The sequence below is a fragment of the Acipenser ruthenus genome, chromosome 4 (assembly GCF_902713425.1).
Source record: "Acipenser ruthenus chromosome 4, fAciRut3.2 maternal haplotype, whole genome shotgun sequence".
NCBI lineage: Eukaryota > Metazoa > Chordata > Actinopteri > Acipenseriformes > Acipenseridae > Acipenser > Acipenser ruthenus.
In genome coordinates this window covers 71704591-71726496 of record NC_081192.1, presented here as the reverse complement: position 1 = coordinate 71726496, position 21906 = coordinate 71704591, and the positions used below count along the sequence as shown (strand labels likewise).

General features: G+C 37.8%; 1 protein-coding gene across 1 annotated transcript; it reads right to left on the bottom strand.

Moving 5' to 3' along the window:
* Nucleotides 1-6401: 6401 nt before the first annotated feature.
* Nucleotides 6402-16063, bottom strand: LOC117399746 (ELL-associated factor 1-like). Its single transcript, XM_033999113.3, has 6 exons — nucleotides 15737-16063; nucleotides 11397-11491; nucleotides 10944-11080; nucleotides 10565-10731; nucleotides 10067-10294; nucleotides 6402-7563 (listed from the first exon to the last, which is right to left on the bottom strand). The coding sequence occupies exons 1-6, from the start codon at nucleotides 15837-15839 to the stop codon at nucleotides 7517-7519; spliced, it is 777 nt and encodes a 258-aa protein (XP_033855004.1). The 5' UTR covers nucleotides 15840-16063; the 3' UTR covers nucleotides 6402-7516.
* Nucleotides 16064-21906: the final 5843 nt, after the last annotated feature.

Sequence of the window (21906 nt, the reverse complement as noted above, 5' to 3'; positions counted from 1 at the left end):
TTTCGCTCCGAATAAAAACACATAAACTACTCACAGTCTTTTCATATTTGGGTTTTGTGTGTTTTAACATAAACGTGTCAGAGCTTGTATATTTGTGATTGAAATAGTAGGTAATCACACCATAATTGGGACTTTAATACTTGCCCTTTCTTTTTCTAAATAATTTAACTCATTCTTTTTCTTTTTTTCTTTTTAGCAATTGCTCCAACAGTACAATACAGGAACCTGACTGGAAGAAAAAGCTGTAGAATTTGAACAGATTAGCAAGAAAATGATTACTTTAAATGTCCACAAGGTGGCAGGTACTCTACATTAACACTGGAGATACAGTGCTAAGAAACTGTTTTCTTCATCCTTACTTACTGTCCCAAAGTTATACATTATTTTTTTCAGTGCTCCCAATTGCCAATATTTCCATCATTTAATATGAGAAGTTATGATTAAAAAACAGTCCTATAACCCTAATAAGTTAGAGTTGAGAGCCTTTCTTTTTTGGGAAGGTGCGTCAATGTTGAAATGTTGTTTGTTTTGCTTTGTTTTTTGTGTGCTGTAATGCACTGAGTCATTTAAGAAGGACACAGATGATGTTGAGAAAAAAAAAAATGCCACTAACAAACAAGGGGCTTACACTGGTGCTTTGGTGAAACCAAAGGACTTATTGAGGTGTCAGGACTGAATAGCCTCTGACAGCTTGAGTCTACAGTATTTATTTTAGAAATGTCACCAGAACTACGCGCAGGTCCACATGTTATTAGGAGTAATGGAAAGTCTGTGATTGGGTGCAGATTCGTTTTTAGTGTTTTGTAGATGAGTGTGGGAGGGTCATGTGCATGAGCGACCCCAGAAATATTTCACATGGTACGTAAAACTAAACCACACTGACATCCCATCTCATGCCGATAATGACTCTGCATCACCGTGCTGGAAAGTGTTTCAGCCAATCAGAGTGCTGCATTTTTGTTCTTTCCTGAGTTTCACAGCTCCTAGAAAACTTCAATCCAATTTCCCTTTCTAAAAATGAATAAACACAGCGCACTGCCATCAAGGCAGAACAGCAACTACATTGACAGCAGCCAAATAGTCCACAATAACAATAAAAGGTACAAATAAACCTATTTGAAATACAGACAAACTAGGCGAAAAACTAATCATTACTCTCACAATCACTACAATTAAAGTGATCATTACTCACCCTCTAAGCATGGTGGATAAACATTTTTTTTGTCACAAAACAAGCAGTAAAAAAATAAATCAATAATAATAATAATAATAATAATAATAATAATAATAATAATAATAATAATAATAACACAACTTGGAAATTATGTGTTAATGATTAGAAAACTGTATAATTCATTTTAATACAAGACTGATAAAATACAAATTAAACTTTAAATGTACACTTACCGTGTTCAATCCTGGAAGAGGAGCAGAATTCAGATCATGCAGCAGTAACATTCAATGGCACCAACGTATTTTTGTTGCTTAAAACTCCACTGCCATTAGTGCCAGAAACACGGTTCGGTGCTTTTACTGTCTTTTTTCCCTGGATCATCAGAAGAGATATTTTTGCTCTTTTTGAAGCTTCAACCAAACATATCTGCTTCTGTTTGCTCATTACTACCACTAAATAAACAGTGCAATCTTATAAGCCTAAAATGTCTGTTTTGTGTCAACCGATCGTATGAGATTACATGCAAGTGAACATTATGAAGCCGAAATTTTGCAAACCAATGGTACGCACAGAGTGTGTAACGTGCATACGGCTGCGGGCACCAATGGTCATGTGATTAGTCCAGGCCCAATGAGAAACTATCAGCATCTATGGTTGCTGAGAATTTTGTTTTTAAACTTGTCTACTGGCACCAGAGTTAAATGTTGTTGGTGCTATATGAGGCACCCTGGTACTAGAATCTAGTGCTATAATGCCAAATTTGCACCCCTGTGTAATGTAAACCCTCAGATACGCCACTAAACCTCAGAGATATGCCAATTAAACATACAATATCAAAGACCTAGACACCAAATAAGAAGTACCAGTGTCACAGGAAATTAGTAAACTGAAAAAAAGTAGATTCTGTCTGTACTGATTCCCTTTTCTATCAGGGGACTTATTATCAACCATGAGGATTAAGATTGGGGGCCTCACCATATGCCACGAGGTGAGGCCCCCAATCTTGTTGTGTTGGAAGATAAACTGTCTGCTAATCAGCCTACCTGCAGATGGTATCATTGTACTTTGTAGGATGTGTTGATACATGGCTACATTTATTTGATCTTCAATCACATGAATGTCTCCAGTCCCTGAACTGCTAAAACACACCCATATCATGATCAAACCTTGATCAAACTTCATTGAAGACTTTTCTTATTTTTCTCCAAACATACTGTGGTCCATTTTCTGGGGAATTCTGGGTATTTTAGACTCATTGACCAGATAATTTTATTGAAGAATGCTTCAGATTCCTGCTCCTATTTCTTGGCAAATTTTAGATGGTTTGTTTTATAAATTTTCTTTAAAAGTGGTTTGCAGTGAGGTCGACGTGTATACAACTCTTCTGTGTCCTTTGTACTGCTTGTTCATGCACTGTTATGCCTAATGCTTCTAAAACATTTTCTTTAAGTCCTTGGCTGTTAATCTTGGATTTTTTAGCTGCTCGGATGATTCTCCTACCTGCTGTACCTGTAATTTCCTTTGGGCGTCCACGTCTTTCAAGTGTTTCAGTGAATTTGTTCTGTGGTCATTCTTAATTATTGTTTAGATTGTGGATTTTGGTATTCCATATTTCTTTGATACTGTTGTGTAGCCATTTCCTTGTAGTTTGCTGTGAGTGCTTTTCTCAAATGTGACTCCAATTCCTTTGTCATGACCATCATCTGCTGTGAAGCCAAAACATTCTTCTTCAACAGATGTTGGAAGTAATTACATTTTTTCTGGCTACTGACTTTATAATGCAGTTTAATTACTGTGTAATGGAGAAATGCTTTTTTTTTTAAAAAAAAGACTACTGTGCCAGAAATTGTATATTTTGGTCTTTGTCATATTAATGAGTGGCTGCTGTTCAGGTGGGACAGAAAAGGCTCCCAGCTGGCTGAATGCCTTCACTGGCTGGGTTTCAGGTGGCAACACTTTCCTCAGCCTGCTGACATGCCACGAGACTTGTCCTGGATCTGAAAGGTCAATGGTCCAAAGTGGGGAGGACCAAAAGGATTGCATCTTGTTACCTCGGTGAGGCCACTTAACTTGGTCCCAGTCCATGACCTGTATTACAGGTGGCCTTATTCTGTACACTTTGTCGAACCTCTGCTTCATGCACTGTTGGCTGCGTTGGATGGCAATGCGGGCAGCAGGTGGGGAAGAGCAAGTCCCTGGTGGTCGTAGCCTGTCCAATGGCAGTTGTAGCTCACGTCCTGCCATTAACAGTCCTGGCAAGACCACTGTGGTAGTGTGCTGGGTTGCCCTGCAGTGCACAAGAAAAACCAACCCAACAAACATTATCCAATCTATGGTTAGCCCTGTTGTCTTTGCACCCACAGTAAGAATAAGACAAATTCGAAGCTACAGAGGTTAAATACACCAGTCCAGCTACAAATCCAACTGGAACCATAGTCAGAGGCAATCCTTTAAGTCTTGATTTCAAGAGTGACCTTCGTACTGTTGATTTGACGGACAACGACACCTGTGCCCTCTGCCAGTTGAAGGCGGCCTGTCTGTGAGAGAAAACCAGGAAACCGGCTCTGTGAGGGACAGGCCACGTCCTGGAAGGCCGAGGGTCACCACACTGGCCCAGGACCGTCACATCTGAGTGATCCATCTGCGTAATCGTTTTCCGACTACAGTGTCTACAGCATGAGAAATTCCAGGAGGAAATAACCCGTGCATCAGCAGAATGACTGTAGCTCGCCGTCTGCACATGCTGTTTTCCCCTTGACAGACCTGACTGAAGACAACGTGTGTGGAGACGTTGTGGTGAGCATTATGCTGACTGTTGCATTGTTCAAGCCAACCAGTGGGGCGCTGGAAGTGTGATGATGTGGGAAGGAATCACCTTTAACACAAGAACGCCATTGGTGCAGATTGAGGGCAAACTTACCGCTCAGCGATACACTGACGAAGTCCTTGAGCCAAAAGTTTTTCCTTTCTTGAAAGCCAATCCGGAAGTGTCGAATTTCCAGCAGGACAATGCAAGACCACACAGTGTAGGATTACAGTTGCACGACTTCAGGAAAACAATGTCAAGGTCTTGCAGTGGCCAACTTTTTCTCCTGACCCGAGTCCAATAGAACATCTGTGGGACCAAATCGCCAGTGCCATCCACAGGAGTCAACTGCGACCAGCAAACCTTCACCAGCTGGCTGCAGCTGCACAGGAAGAGTGGTGGAACATCCCACAGCAGTCTATCCAGAGGCTGATCAGGTTATGCGTCAACACTTTGGTTAGTTTATTTCCATTTTTGGGGGAATTTGTTTTTTTGCTACACCTTGTTGCTTTGTGCTTGCCGTTTATAACAGAAGTTATGTGCACCCATGGTTAACGCCACACCTTGGATAAGTCAACACTAAATGGCATCCCTGTGGGATGTCATGTTAACCGAGTTTGACTGTATCATTTGTCAAAGTAGTAAATTTGGCTGCATTTTGTTTGCTTTTAATTTTCAGTTATATAATACAATGTAACAACCTGTTAAGTGTCAAATTGCAGGAGCTTCAGGCACAACGTAGGTAGCGTATTTTATTGCAAAGGCGGCGATACCATATATTTAAAAGAAAGAGAGTCCATACAGGATGCTCGTGCGAACACTTGACTTGGTTAATGGACCGACAACATGGTTTGGAACCAAACACTCCTAAGATTGAGTGAAATAACATTTCCTCATGGGAAGAGAAACATTGTGTAGCTGGCTGAACAACTGCATCTGGTATACAGTCATGTGAGATGTTAACTTTCAATCCACACCCACTGTAGTGCTTCAGTACCGGCATAACATTTCACACAGGCAGTTAAGATGGTTGAGTGCCATCTCTGAACCACCTCGCGAGGTGGTTCAGAGACAGCATAAAATATGGTGGCTCTGTGACGGTGTAGGCAACTCACACAGACCAAAATGCCACATCAGTGCCGGTTCTGAGCCGTCATAACTCGTCTGTGTTAAAGTGGTACTAGTTTATTGAAAATAAATATTATCCCAGTGCTGCAATAATTTTTTTAATATATTTTTGAGGTTAAAAAAAAAAAAAAAGTCATCATAGAGGCAGCACTGAGTGAAGCTCGCTCCTCCCACCCTAAATCACTGTTGTAAAATGATAATTTTCCAAGCACGGATCATATTTTCGCCCACATATCTAAAATGCCATCCATGATAGGCTCTTGGTTTAAATGACAGTACATTAAAGACACCTTCGACAGCAAGTAGTGTAAATCTTACTTCGGCCCTGATTGGTTTAGGTTTTGAAATCTCAAATGTAAAGGAAAAAAAAGTTTTTTTCACCTTTCTGTGTCCTACATTCAAGGGCCAACGCTGTCCAATTTTCATTGATGATACAAACATGAATCAAAGTCGACAGACAAAATTGAGTTTGAATAAGGGTAGCACAAAAAAAAAACAACAAAAAAAACACCACCACTCAGTTCCACGGACCCGCAGCAAATGCCCATTTTGCATTATCATCATGGACACATTTTGATCGGGGCGGAGTTTTGAGATCACTGGAAGATACTACAAGCAAAAAGAAATAAATTGCAAATGGCATGTCTTCTTCAATTGCTATACTGAAATTTATATTTTGATTACATTTTTACCAGTTTCAAAATGCTTGCAATGATATTTTTGAAATTGTCATTTTTTTAAAATGGTTAATAAAACAAAAACCGTTAAAGTATGAGTATTGTGTTTTTATTTATGTTTACCAGAGCATTTCTCCTTCTAATTAATGCATGACCAGAACTGAGCACTCAGCAGATCTCTCCATACAGACTGAATCACCAGATGCTTGCTTCGCCCACCCTAACTATAGAGGTTTTTTGTTTTTTTTTCAGTCACGAGTTGTTGTGCTTTTTTTCAGCCCACCCCAGTTACAAGTCACTCTAATGAGTGTATTTTATTATGTAGGTCCACAAAAATTTCATGACTGGTCAGTAACAATGTCTTTGCACACTGCCCGCCTTCATAAAGCCGATTTACTTATGTGGAAGACAGTAGTGAATGATTGACATTATTTAAAATATACTGCCAAAACCCAGGTTTATCGTTTTAAAAAAAAGAATAATTTTCTAAATTTTTTAAAATTGTAAAGTTTAGTATTAATTCAAATAAACGCAAAAAACAAGTGGAAGGTAAACAGAAATTTAAATATATGAAAACGACTTAATGTAAATAAAAAAAATTCACAAACACACAGAATGGATTTGCAAGTTTTAATGCAGATACAATTCATAAAACACAATGTACAGTAATATAATATTTTCAAAAGGTTAAACTAAATAACAAAACTGCTAATAGCTTATAAAATAAGGGATATCACTAAAGATATGATACAATAAAAATGTAAGGGGTCATTTGACTTCTTAAACGATGTACGCATTTGATTATTGAGAACTATGCAAATTCAAGATTAAAAGCTGTCAATCACAACATACATATAGGTAACACTTTAATTTGTGGTATTAAAATCCCAGTCACTGGATGGTCTACTTCCTAGTGGGGGGGTGCTGTGTGATCACTCCAAAATCAACACAGCTACGGAACAAGAGCGGGTCAGTGGAAGAGGGAACTGCAGTGGAATGTATTCCTGTTTTTGCCACTCTTTATATTAATACAGGTTCTGAAAACAGGCATCCTATGAAGTCCATGCTGTTGATAGTTATTAAAGTACAGGTGGTACTCTACACATTGTGTTGCCCAGCATTACCAGAGTGGCCCTCATTGAAGCACTTCCCTGCTGTGATGAACTGCATTCATTTCAAATAGAAGTGCTTTATGCAATCAGATTTAATAGATGCTGTATCTAACTGGACTTCTTGAGAGGCCTAAATATATAGTTTTATTTATGATGTCTATACTGTATACTGATTCTGATATAAGTGCAAAAAGGTCAGAGTCCCTAAAGGTTTCTCTTCAATGTTTTAACAATTTTATAAATGAGACCCATTTGCAACATTCCCAGGAAGGGTACAATGAAAACGACAGTCGTGATAACTGCGATTTAAAATCAGTGCCAGGCCCCTAAGAATATTTGTTACCTTCTTAACTGGTATACTTTCCTTACAGTATATAATAAAGGCTGATACGATACATAATGCATATGTGGTACTCAATATAACATCTTGTATCCTGGATAAAATGTAAATTTTGCTCATATGTGTGAAGTATTCGATCTTTGTGATAAAACATCTTGAAGGGCAGCATTTGCTTTTGCAATCTTAAAATACAATAAAAACTGTTGATAAAATGCAATTTTCATAAGTTCTACATCTTTGTAAACATACAAAATCAACACCACTGAAGGGATCCCAGAATCAGTCATCACTGTCGCTTCCAGATTCACTCAGCTGTAAGTCATTTCCTTAAAAAAAAAAAATAAATAAAAAGTTAACCCTCTTAATAAAACAGTAAGGGGGTGTTGGTTGGTTAAGGTTTTTAGCTTTAAAAAAATCTACTCAATATGGATAGGTTATGAACAGTGGGTTCTGTAGAAACATGAGACCAATAAGTCTTCCAATTAAAACAAAACAAAAAGTTGTATTTGAATCCACTCACTTGCAATGGTGAATAAGCGGCTGGATTCCTGATCTCGAGTCGTCTTAATCCCACTCAACCTAACCTACCAATTTACCTATATGTCAGCTGAATTTTGGAAGGTAAATGTATATAATAAATACAATATTCTGTGTTTGGAGAGAGGGGATGCATTATATTGTTATAGCAAGAAATGCAATATTATTATTTATTTATTTATTTAGCAGACGCCTTTATCCAAGGCGACTTACAGAGACTAGGGTGTGTGAACTATGCATCAGCTGAGTCACTTACAATTACGTCTCACCCGAAAGACGGAGCACAAGGAGGTTAAGTGACTTGCTCAGGATCACACAATGAGTCAGTGGCTGAGGTGGGATTTGAACCGGGGACCTCCTGGTTACAAGCCCCTTTCTTTAACCACTGGACCACACAGCCTATTGTTTCTTTAGTTGCATTAGTGCAGAATCAGTACAATTTTTTTGGAATTATTATTATTATTATTTTTTTTTTTTTTTTAAAGAGAACGTGTGTCCACGAGGTAAGGTAGAGCATAAGAGACTGAGAAAGGAACATTTACAGAAAACAACTATACAAACTGTAACGGGAGGAGACTCGAACACAGTAGTTAACTACATCGAGAGTAATATTATTAACATTATTAAGGCAGGACTAAATTATTGTACGTGCAGGTTTTTGTACAGTAGTCCAGAGTAAGATTACAGTTAAAATGTAAGGCTGTAGTCAGCATTATTTATTGAAAGTACTCATGACTTCAAGGTAATGTTACATTTTACTCACTAGTGTCTACATTTGAGAGTAAATTACTGAATGACCCAAAACCTTATCTGGAGCTCTGCCTATGCATGCAAGCATTTTCGCTAGGATTGCCATTCCCCAGTACTGAAAATGACTATTCAGACTTCTATTCACAATTCTGCAGTTTATAAATCCCTGATTCTAACTTCCATGCAGTCATGTAAGATTACTAAAAAATCATATAAAAAATAACTAAATACATAAATCTCCTGCCCGTATTAAAAGCTATTTAAACTGAAATGCTGTTCAGGGATTTATTTATTTTTTTAACTTACATCCAGTCCTATTCCTAGAATATATTAAAAAAAACAAAAAAACAACATTTAAACAGTAATATAGCTGTTTTTGTTTAAGTAGTCTTGTTGTCGATCAATATGCAAGAGAGAGAGAGAGAGAGAGAGAGGAGTAATAAACAAATCCTAAGCAGAACTCATCATGTTTAGAAAAAACGATAAACAGCCTAATAAATTCCTAAACAGCTGTCTGGCGCACCCTGCTGGAGAAAGAAAGTATTGGTTTTACACTTCAAGCTGCATCACGTTATAACTGTGGTATACTGTGCCATGCCTCGAGGTCCCGCAGATTTGCCATGGCACGGGGGAGGTTTTCCACAGAACCCACTGAATATCACTCAAGAATATGTTTATGCCAATGCTCTACAATGTATCGGATTCCTAAATAAAAGTGTTTGTGTAATGGTACTTACTATTACAAACATCTGAAAGCAAAATGTGTCTAAGGTTATAGTTCTAAGGAAAAACTACAAAACATATTATGTTGTGTATAAAATTTTAAACATTAAAGCGCTCGGAATAATGACCATAACCAACACCCCCCTTATGTATACAGGCTCATCCACAAATCCACAGGTTTTTATAACCTTAGAACATGTTTAAAGAAACAGCCTTTAAATAAAATTAAGTTTCTCAAAGTATATATTTTTGCTTTCACTTCCTCATGGATTCCTGCCACTGGCATTAGCATGGATGATCTGCTAATGCCATATAATCATAATCAAGATTTCAGAGTTACTGACAAAGATTTCTCCATTAAAAATCCCTCACGGCTACAACACTGTGTGTGTGAGTGTGTGTGGGGGGGGGGGGGGGCTGCGTTATAGACCATATATAACATAGGCTAGATCAGCCAAAGTGTCTTTATATTTATAAATGCTAGCACCATTTAGTGCAGCATTGCCAACAATTCAAAAGGAAACCTGATCTGTTAACTAGATGTTGCTGGCTCTTACTTAAATAAAGACACTTTATGTATGTGGCAGGCAATGAAAACTGAAGAACAGCTCTTGAACTCAGATGAAAACACCTTAACAAAAACAAAAACAGTAGTTGAGTAATGGCAAGAACTACTTAACTTAGAACAAATGCAAATTATTTGAAGCTACTTATTCTTTCAATGAATACACCATTTTCTGTCATGCAATACAGGACTCCAGTGTCCAGCGGTTTAGTGAGTGCATTACACCAAGTCTGGCTTCTTCATACAGTACTTACTCAGAGTGCTCATGATCTGGTTGCTGCCCTGTGGTTGGCTGGTGCCGTTGGATGCAGGGTTTCTGCTGCTGTACTGCTGGTGTTGTGTTGGGGAGGGATGGGCTTCCTCTTCCTCTTCACTGCTGGAGCTGTCGTCCTCGCTGCCCGAGGAGCTCCCCGAGTCTGAGGAACTGCTGCTGCCGCTGCTGCTGCTCATCTGTTCAATGACCTCCACCTCAGCACGCAGCTCTGAGCGGAGGTCAACACATGTACATATTCCTTGTTAATCATTTTTAACATCTCATAACACTAGGTTGACAATAATAAAATGTCAAGTAAAAGATCAGTGTTGGTTTTAGTTTTATTATTATTTTGGGGTTGTGAATTCACAGGGTTTTTTTTCTTCCTACATAAACACCCCAGAAAGAATTTAAAAAAAAATAATTAAGAAAGAAAATGGTAAAATGCCTGATAACTTTGTTTTACATTATATATAAATAAAATACACAAAGAGCACACCTCTCTTAATGTCATCTAAGTGAGGTTCCGGTGATGGGTTGTCCTTGGAGGGGGATGTTTTCGCTCCCGCACCAGGCTTGGTTGGGGCTCTGAACTGTAATGGAGGTTGGGTTGCCCGGACTGACTGCTGTTCTATCCGGGCCTGAATTTTACTGCTGCCTTCAGCTCTACAGAAGACACCCAGCAAGACAAAATAAGGACAAAACGATATTGAAAAAACAAGCAAGATCGTTTAAAAAAGGAGAATGCTAAAATTAATCAAAAACAAGTATTTGTAGTATTTATTCCAACAGAGAATACTGATTCATATTGTTTTATACTAGTGTGTGTTACCAAAAAAAGAAAAAAATCAATAAGCTACATTTATGTGCATTCTTACCTGGTTTTCTTTACTTGTATACTGCTGCCGAGTTTCTCCAGCACAAACTCTCCAGTGTCGTGGTTAATGATAAGCACACAGTCTTTTTGATAGGGTCTTTTGTTACCTTTGAACACAGTCATAGGTGGTGTAGAGCCCTAAAATAAAAAATAAGCAAGGAGACGTTTTGGAGTCTACAAGTGCTTTCAAAATTAATTAAAACATTTCAAAGTAATCCTAGACCAGCTCCCGTTTTGGACAATCAGACCCCATTGAGGGCCCTTATCCTTATTCAAACCTCCTGCAGAAATTCCAACAAAATTGATTTATTTGATATGGTTAAAAGAGTATTTTTTGTTTTTGTTTCTAAAATGCTTAGTCCATAGCTACAACCATTTATACTCAGATTTTCTCTACATCATATCATGCAATAAAAGTAAAAGCTTCGACATAAATAGCAAAGTACCCTCTTACCGGAATGTGGGGTAGCGTGATTGTCACTTCATCCCCTTTGCCCACTTGAAGCTCCCCTTCACATGAAGTGTCAATAGATGCTGGTTTAAAATCATCTGAAGAATAAGAAAAATAAGTCAAATATGATTGATGGGTATATATTTACTGGCCAAGTCATATTCCACAGTTTAGTCTTTAGTGCACTCTTAATCAGAAACACTACACTGTTGGCTATCCAGTTTGTTTACATCACTTGTAGTTTTAGCTGCAGGCATACCAGCTTTCTCCCACCTTCAAACTTTCTATTCACTATGAACTGAACACCACGTGGAATTTAGAACCTGCCAATCAGAATTCTGAAGCGGGGATCTTGGATTTTTAAAAATCACATCAAATAGATTTTCAGTATCAGAGAATGATGATTTCCTGTACTTGTCAGGATTCTATATTTACATTAAATAAAATAAATTATTTACCCATTTCTTTTCTGCTTTCTTTTTTTTTCTCTTGGAGAGATACGCTGACTACAGAGTGCGTTCAAATGTACAGTAATGATTGTCATAACAGCACATTTCAAATCGTTAATACTGTGAAGGCGGCTCTGTTCAAAGTTGTGTATCCCATTGTTTTACACAGTTACCACACTTTGATTATATTCTGACACAGCATCTGTATCAACAAGTATGGGTGATTATATTCTGAGACAGCCTCTGTGTCAAGTACAGGTGTTTATACTGTATTATGATGCAGCGCCTGTGTCACTAAGTGGAGGTGCTTATCTTATGACAGGATCTGTGTCAATAAGTACAGGTGTTAATAAAGTGAAACAGCATTTACCTGTTGACACAGATGGTGCGTGACAATATAAACACCTGTACCTATTGACACAGATACTGTGTCACATTTAATCACCTGTATGTTTTGACACATATGCTGTGTTTATATAGAAACACCTGTACTTGTTGACACAGAGCTGTGTCACAATATAAACACCTGTACTTGGTGACACAGACACTGTCACAATACGATCACCTGGGGTCGGTTGTACTAGCAAAATCAAAAAACGGGATCATGCAAAGGTGTTTTACTAAGCAGATCTGGAATCTGGCTCCACTGATCCATAATTTTGATCAGATCCTGGAGCTGCACACGCAGTAACTAGGAAAACTAACCAATGAGAAGCAAACATACATGGCACATAGTTTAAAAACCTTGGCTGTCAAATTTGTATACAGCCTGAGATCACAGTAATGTTACAAAGAAATGGCAAACTGATGGACACAAAAGTTGTTGCATGTTTAATATTTCAGTTTAACAGGAAAAGTTAAACTGCACGTAGACTGTTAAAAACCTCAGTGTAATGACATTAGTAAATAACACCGAGCTACAGTGAGTTAAATGAAAACGTTTTCTTCTTGTTGACATAAAATAAAGTGTTTTAGGGGGCTCCCGAGTTGTGCATCTGGTAAAGGTGGTCCGCGTGGAGTGCAGGATGCGCCCTACAGCCTGGAAGTCGCCGGTTCGAGTCCAGGCTATTCCACTGCCAGTCATGGACTGGAACTCCCAGGGGGTGAACTTGAAACCAAAAGTTTTTCACTGAATTTGGAAGACTGGTTCCTAAGGTTCTTACAGCAATACTTTCATATTTTTTACAAAGGAGAATACGGGCAACATGCCCCACATGTCGACATGTCCTATCCAGTTTTAAATAATTTTAGCAGGGGACTAGGATAAACAAAGCCCCTGGGCCGGATGAGATCCTCCCAATAGTACTCAAATAAATGAAATAAGTTATTTACAAACCACTAACCAAAACCATGCAACAGTCTCTTGACACAAGTGCTGTACCAACAGACTGGAGAATTGCAAACATAATACCGATCCACAAAAAGGGAGACAAAACCGAACCAGGTAACTACAGACCAATAAGCCTGACTTCTATTATATGTAAACTTATGGAAACTATAATAAGATCCAAAATGGAAAATTACCTATATGGTAACAGTATCCTGGGAGACAGTCAGCACGTTTTTAGGAAAGGGAGATCGTGTATAACTAAGCTACTTGACTTTTTTGAGGATGTAACATCGACAATGAATAACTGCAAAGCATACAACATGGTTTATTTAGATTTCCAGAAAGCTTTTGTCCCTCATAAAAGATTAATTCTCAAACTGAACGCAGTAGGGATTCAAGGAAATGCATGCACATGGATTAGAGAGTGGTTAACATGTAGAAAACAGAAAGTACTGGTTAGAGTAGAAACCTCAAAATGGAGTGAGGTAACCAGTGGTGTACCACAGGGATCAGTATTAGGTCCTCTGCTATTCCTAATCTACATTAATGATTTAAATTCTGGTATAGTAAGCAAACTTGTTAAATTTACAGATGACACAAAAACAGGAGGAGTAGCAAACACTGTTGCAGCAGCAAAGGTCATTCAAAATGATCTAGACAGCATTCAGAACTGGGCAGATACATGGCAAATGACGTTTAATAGAGAAAAGTGTAAGGTACTGCATGCAGGCAATACAAATGTGCATTATTAATATCATATGGGATATACTGAAATTGAAGAAGGAATATATGAAAAAGACCTAGGAGTTTATGCTGACTCAGAAATGATTTCATCTAGACAATGTGGAGAAGCTATAAAAAAGGCCAATAAGATGCTCGGATATATTGTGAAATTTAAAATCAAGGGAAGTAATGTTAAAACTTTACAATGCATTAGTAAGACCTCATCTAGAATATTGTGTTCAGTTCTGGTCACCTCGTTACAAAAAGGACACTGCTGCTCTATAAAGAGCGCAAAGAAGAGCAACCGGAATTATTCCAGGTTTAAAAGGCATGTCATATGCAGACAGGCTTAAAGAATTGAACAAAGAAGACTACACGGCGATCTGATTCAAGCATCCAAAATTCTAAACAGTATTGACAATGGACCATGGGTCACAAATGGAGATTAGATAAAAGGGGCATTCAGAACTGCCACTAAATCAACAGACAAAATATACAGACAGAATATATGCTACTATAGCCTGCAGCCTTGTTTTTTGGCTGGCAGATGTTAACAACAGAGACAAACAAATTTGCTGAACAGGCCTTGAAAAAAAACAGCTGGGTGGCCACATTCGCAGAGTTAAAAATGGGCACCTACTACAGAAAATGAGATGAGCACATTTATTTCTTTGGTGATGTTGTTTTGGTTGCAAGTAACCTTGTCAGGATTAGTACTGGTCAAAACGACCTACAACTCACACACCGATTTTTGATAAACTCATGATAGAAACCGATTTATTCTGCTGATGAAGTACCTACACTTCACAGATAATAATGCATTTAACAGATATATGATGTGGTTGAAAATTTGTGATGCAAGTTTTCTGATTTATATGTACCAGTTAAAATGTTAGCACTGATGAGAGTTTGATGATGTACAAAGGGCATCTGGGATGGAAACAGTATCCCAGATTTTAATTGAATGAAATTCTTTGTGTTGTGCGAGGCAAAACCCAGGTACATCTGTGATTTCATTATTTACACTGGACAAGGTAATGTTTACAATGAGAAATACAGTGAACTTCCAATCTCCACAAAAGTGTTTTTGCATTTGATGGACAGTGATATGACTGCACAATGACTTTTTGCCACACTGTTAATATAATTGTAAAAAAAAGTTTGTTATGTAGTTATTTATGTTGTTATAAATGCTACAATTGTAAACAAATTGTTGTTATTTAAGTTCTATTGAAATAATATATTTCCGTTTTTCATAACATTAAAAGGGCAGGCAATCAGATTTGGGTGTTAAGTTACGATGCTATATTAGCTCGCGTTTCATAGTTTTGATTAACTTATTGTTATTTCCGAATCTCTCCTTTAACATGTTTGAAGGGAACAAGATATTAATTAAAACAGGAAGGCACTTGTTGAAACGTGTTACTGCAAGGTTAGATTTCTGCCTGTACCATGATATTCCATCCTCGTAGTTTTTGACTCCACAGTAAAAGCTAAGGCAAAGATCAAGCTATGTGCTTACAATAAGGAAGATTAAATTGTTTTTTCTGATCAAATTAAAACTTGATCAGTAACTGCACGCATTTGTGCAATTTTAGCAGTGTCGCTGTAAACAATAAAAACTACTGTATCATTTTTGAAATGTTAAGCTTCCTTTTCATATTATTATTATTATTATTATTATTATTAGTCACACATATTCCTATATATCCAGTACACGACAACTACCATCTCTCAAAATGCGTTTATTTTTGTCCTTCAGAGTTATCTAATTTCCCGATCGTCTAATTTAAAAGGCAATCTTTACATGTGCACCATATATAAATATTTTTTTAACTTACATCGGATGGTGTGAAAAGACGATTTTGGTCGCTTTTCAAAGCTCTCTCCCAGCTTCAAAACATGTTCCTCTTTATCCAGCAACGGGTTGGAACTCCCGTTCATTGTTGTGGTTGTTAATGTTTACATTTATTAAAAAATGAACACTAAATAAATCTAATTAGCTCAATCGTAATGGCCAACAATTTACTTTTTTTTTTTTATTTTTTATTGACCCAGTACCTTCCAAATACTTCTGTTCCTGAGGTTGTGTCCTACGCGGAAATAGCACCGTGTAACAACAGGGCAGCACGTACACGGGGAACGTAAACGCGCTAGCCATGAAATAAAATAAGAAAGAAAACTAAAATCCTGACTCAATAACATTTTGTGAATGAATGTATTTATTAATCTCAAGATAATAATTTATTTTATTTTTTCTTATTATCAGTCAGATCAAAGATATTCTATATTGACAGCCTATTCTCAAGGGGAGAGCTTTGGAGACATTTTTCTATTGAGTCAATGGAGTCATGTGACATTTTGCTGATTTCTGCAGGTTTTCGATATGTTAAAAAAAATGCTAACTTTTGAAGTAGATTACACTTTTGAAGTATGTTACACTTTCACCCAAGGTGTCTTAAAGAAAGTGGCAACATTTGCAAATTATGACACAACAGAATTATTATAAAATGCAATTCTCTGTGTACAGTACCGTTTTGTGGCACATGCGCAGAAGCATTGCTCTCATGCACCCTGTGTGTGTGTGTGTGTGTGTGTGTGTGTGTGTGTGTGTGTGTGTGTGTGTGTGTATAAACCTGCAGCATATGGGCTCGCCAGGGTTATAGCTAATAATAATAACAACAACAATAGAAATGTATATATGTATATATATATATATATATATATATATATATATATATATATATATGTATATATGTATATATATATATATATATATATATATATATATATATATATATATATTCCTAAAAACAGCAAAATAATGGATACAAGTGGATACTCGGGCAGCATGGTGGTGTAGTGGTTAGCGCTGCTGCCTCACAGCGCCAGGGTCCTAGGTTTGAATCCGGCCCAGGGTGCTGTCTGTGTGGAGTTTACATGTACTCCCTATGTTCGTGTGGGTTTTCTCCGGGTACTCCAGTTTCCTCCCACAGTCCAAAGACATGCTGTCCAGGTTGATTGGTCGCTCTAAATTGCCCTCTGTGTCTGTATGGTGCTCTGTGATGGACTGGCATCCCATCCAGGCTGTAGTTTCGCCTTGTGCCCTGTGTATGCTGGGTTAGGCTCTGACTCACTGTGACCCTGTAAAGGAGTAAACAGTTAATGATAATGGTTGGATAATACACACTCCATCAGTATTTAACAGCTTTTTTTTCAGAAAAGTATGTTACATATTGTAGGTGTTTTTTTATTTTTATTTTGCTCTGTAGAAAACCAAAATATAACAAAATATAAAATATATACACTCCATCACTCCCTTTAGATAACAATAACCAGCCAACCTGTCTTTGAGTTAAAGCATCTGTTGATATCTGCAGCCCACTTAAATGGATGATCTGCATTACACACCATACATTCAATTCTTTTCACATTGTCTGGTGCAACATTCAAATGAGAGAATGATAAACCTTGTACATCATTGCATTCAAACATGATTTTGCAGTGCTTTACCATGTGAGTACATGCAAGACATGTTTTTGATTGTGCTTGTGGCAGCCCAGTTCTACATCTCTGACATCCACACTTTAAGCTGTTGTTTCCCTTTTTCAGAGATAGTTTCCCACTGGGAGTAATAGTTCTGGACTGATAACTATTATGTTTATGCATTTCAATTTGATCACAGAGGGCTTTTTTATTAGGTATCCCTTCCATCCAAAATAACTGAGTTGGCCAGAATTCACTATTTTTCATATCAATGGGTTCCCAAGCCTCATTATCATTTCCATCATCAGTGGGGAACCAGGGAACCAGGGAACCAGGGAACACCCCCCCCCCAAAAAAATGAAGTTGGTTCTATCAAAGGGCCATATCCTTCTGCAGCATAAGCACATTGTACAAGAGAGAAGGGGTTTTAGGGTCACTTGCCTTATTTTACTTGTGACAGGATGAAACTTGAAAAGGATAAAGCTTTCCCATTGGATTTCAAACAACAGAAACCGGAGAGTTATGCACAGAAGAACTGGGACTTGTTTTATAAAAGGAACAGCACAAACTTTTTTAAAGACAGGCGCTGGACGACAAGTGGGCTTGAGGAACTAAGAGGGTGCAGACAGGCACAGTAAATCACAGAAAGAAGTTTGGGGTCATGCTGTGTAAAATAATTCAATGAGATACACAACACCTTCTAGGCTTTAATGAAAATGGGGATATATAGGGTACACTGTAGCGGTCTCCCAAAAAAAAACACTGGACAGAAATTCTTCCATTAATCTATATACCCAGACTAAATTAAAATGGGACTGCTCAGTTAGTGGGCTTTTGATGGCTTCCACAAGGAGTGAGGGACAACAAGCTCAGAGAGCATTGTGGAAAATACCAGTAAGGCTAACCCAGTGGACCACATGTGGTACTGGATCAAACTCATAACTGCAGTACTTGGTGAAAAAAATACATGTTCATAAACGACTATCTAGCCTACAAATCAACCATATAAATTGAAACAAAATGATACATATATCAACTAGCTATGTATAAATAATTTATGCATTTGATTTTTTTTCTCGAAAATACATGTTTAATTAGATTTGTATGTTTAATTTAAAGAAATAAAATGTTTGATATATGAATGAAAATGCAACACATTGTAGTAAAAATCAAATGGTGCAACATTAATTATGCTATAGCAACCAATTTCCCCTATATTTTGTGTTCCACCCTCTTTTTGCAGTTTGAGGCTCAGAAGCTGGTTCTGCTGGAAGCAGGGTGTGAGGTGGGGAACTGTGTGTTCCCTCTATTAGAAGAAGACTTGAATATATTGTGTACTTACTATGCCAATTATAACAGTGACTTACAGTAGTGCATACTCATGTATAGATAAACATGTAGTGATATATTGATACAGAAGATAAATAGATACCGGTAGATAAGATTTGACATATTTCTTACCTTGGTCGTGTTTTCAGTAACATTTATTTTTTTGTTTTCAACAGCACAGAGAACTTGAATGTGAACCGATATTTCAGAAAGTTGTAGCCTACATAATATCCTTTGAGTCTATTTTTTGAATTTGTACTTGCTGTTTGATTTTGCCGCTTTCAGTTATTTATTATTTTTAACGGTGACATCGTAGAATTCCACAGGAATAGCTGAGGTTGCATCGAATGCAAATTTGCAAAGTTTTTTTTTTTTGACCAGTCCAACAAATTTCACTTTCAAACCCAGTACTTCTCTCGGACGTCTCCTCACTCTCGCATGATTTTCTGACTCACATACGAGTTGCGCTTGCATGTTGGTGGACAGACAGGCAGCTACTGCTGTATTTTCAGAAGTTTTAATCTGTTATCACTTGAACTGGGCAAGTGGCAATACTGCAGAAAATTAGTATGAGATTTTTAACTTTCATAACTGAAGAGGTTCCGGGGCTGCGTCCCGGCAAGCCCCGGCACAAATTAAACACTGATCTCTTCTAACTATTAAATTACATAATCTATATTAAACTGGAACCAGTTCATTCTGAAAACAGTGATCGAATTCAATTAGAAAATCATTGGGGACAATTTTTTTTTTTTTATTGCTACAGAAACTTCGTCCATCCCGACCTCTTTATCACAATATGCTTTATCACAATCAACCACAACAGGATGAGTTACATTTTCTAAGCCATGACAAAATAAATTTGCCTTTTCTTTAGATAAATTGGAAGTATAAAGCTTTCTATAGAATTCAGTGACATGTTCAGAGGTCTCAGTATAATGGGCAACAGTGTGGAGTAGTGGTTAGGGCTCTGGACTCTTGACCGGAAGGTCGTGGGTTCAATCCCTGGTAGGGGACACTGCTGCTGTACCCTTGAGCAAGGTACTTTACCTAGATTGCTCCAGTAAAAACCCAACTGTATAAATGGGTAATTGTATGTAAAAAATAATGTGATATGTTGTAACAATTGTAAGTCGCCCTGGATAAGGGCGTCTGCTAAGAAATAAATAATAATAATCACAATTTATTTCCCCCAATAACCATTAATATTTCTAATATTTTGTTTCTCCAAAAGTATTTTGAATTTTTTTCACCCTTCTCAATCCACCTGGCCCTTATTTATTTCTTAGCAGACACCCTTATCCAGGGCGACTTACAAGTGTTACAAAATATCACAATACAAAGTTCGACTAAGAGCAGTTAACTTTTTATATTTTCTTATACAAGTAAAGTCCAGTATGAGCACATAGTAAGTAAGAGCAATTACAAAAAACATGAATACGGATACATATAAGAGTAAAGTCAAATACAAGATGCAGGAAGTAATTACAATTACGAGCAGTAGTAGAAAATGGCAAGGTATGGAGCAGTTCAATGCAAATACAAGCTGATGCAAGTACTGGTACAATTGGGTGCCATACAGTCCAATACAGTTGAGAGTTGTGAGGTTTACAGATGCTGTCTGAACAGGAGGCGACGGAAGGCGGTCAAGGACTCAGCAGTCCTGATCAGTGGGTAGGTCGTTCCACCACTGAGGGGCAAGAGAAGAGAAAGAGCAAGTTCTGGAAGCGGGTGAGCGGATGGGGGGGTACAGCTAATCTGCCGGTGGTGGAGGAGCAGAGGGGGCGAGAGGGGGTGGGAGGGAGCAGAAAGGTCAAGACAGCGATAGGCGAGTACAAGAGTTTTTAATTGGATGCGAGTAGCGATAGGGAACCAGCGCAGCGAGCGGAACAGCTGTATGTAACAACTATATATTGCCAAACAGGGAACAGTTACTCCTTTTATTATTATAGCCATAAATTTTGGCAAGGATTAATATACTGTTATTTAATTGTACAACAGCTATAAGCCAATGCCCACTACAATCCACAAATTATTATTTTCCCTTTAGAAGTATGAAATAGTATTGCCACACCCGCAGAATGATTAGATCCATGTGCGAAAAGAAGCTCCTCTCCCCACTGCAACTTCCAGAATTTAAAATCAGCCTCACATGAGTGTGTTTCCTGTAAAAAAGAAATCCTTGGTTTCAATGATTTACAAAACAGCAAAGTAGCTTTTCTTTTAGTGGAATTTCTTAAGCCCCTACAGTTTAAAATAAAACAAGAACAATCAGTAAGATTAAACATTAACAATACCAGTGGGTTTACAAACCCTTAATAGAAGACTATTTATATTTTCTTTCCCTTCTTTCAATGCAAAATTAGGGTCACACCAATTCCCTACAGTAACATCAATACTAACCTTAAAGTTAGACTTTCTTATATGTCCTTCTGAAATCTCTGAGTCCTTATATTGAGGCTTCCAAATCAGGAGTTGGGCGACATGATCATTGTCATTTGACTCAACCTTTTTTCCATTGATGTAAGCAACAGAGCCCTTGAAGTGAGCTCCTATGCACTCGTTTCAAGCCTTTTCAACAAGTGGCCATAGCCTGGCTCTAGCCTCTCTTTCTTCTCTTGTCAAGTCCTCAGAGAATTGAATCCCACTGGTGACGGACAGGCCTGTTTCTAGAGGCAACCCCTGTATGTTCTCATAGTAAATTGAATGACGATTTGACACAGTCTCCTGTCAATTATTATTATTATTATTATTTATTTCTTAGCAGACGCCCTTATCCAGGGCGACTTACAATTGTTACAAGATAGCACATTATTTCACATTATACAGATATCACATTATTATGTCTGCCTAGCCTATGAACCGTATCCACCACAAAGCCCATCTTACTTCTGGTAAGTTCTGGTCTTCTGGTAAAATCTTCACGATCAAGGCAATCAGGTGTCTTCGTTCTCCTTTTTAGGATAAAAGGAAACCGTTAAATCCCATCTTCGTCCACAACGTTCCAAATCAGAACATCTTTCTTGTGTGGCTGTGAGCTGTTTCCCGAGAACACCCACTTTCAAGTAACTTTCCCTCTCAATCCCTTCATTTCTTCACAGACAAAATAAAAAAAAATGGATAGGTTTGTGATCGACAAGGATTTTTGTTTCATTTGCTTTTCAACGGTGGCAAATCGGGATGCAAGGCTGTTAAC

What these genes read in the sequence shown, in the direction of transcription:
- LOC117399746 (XM_033999113.3), bottom strand. Translation starts at nt 15,839, where the DNA reads ATGAACGGGAGTTCCAACCCGTTGCTGGATAAAGAGGAACATGTTTTG. An exon ending in ATACAAGTAAAGAAAACCAG is followed by an intron (nt 10,732 to 10,943) that starts GTAAGAATGCAC and finishes TGTCTTCTGTAG; the next exon opens with AGCTGAAGGCAGCAGTAAAA. An exon ending in CCAGATCATGAGCACTCTGA is followed by an intron (nt 7,564 to 10,066) that starts GTAAGTACTGTA and finishes TTTTTTTTTAAG; the next exon opens with GAAATGACTTACAGCTGAGT.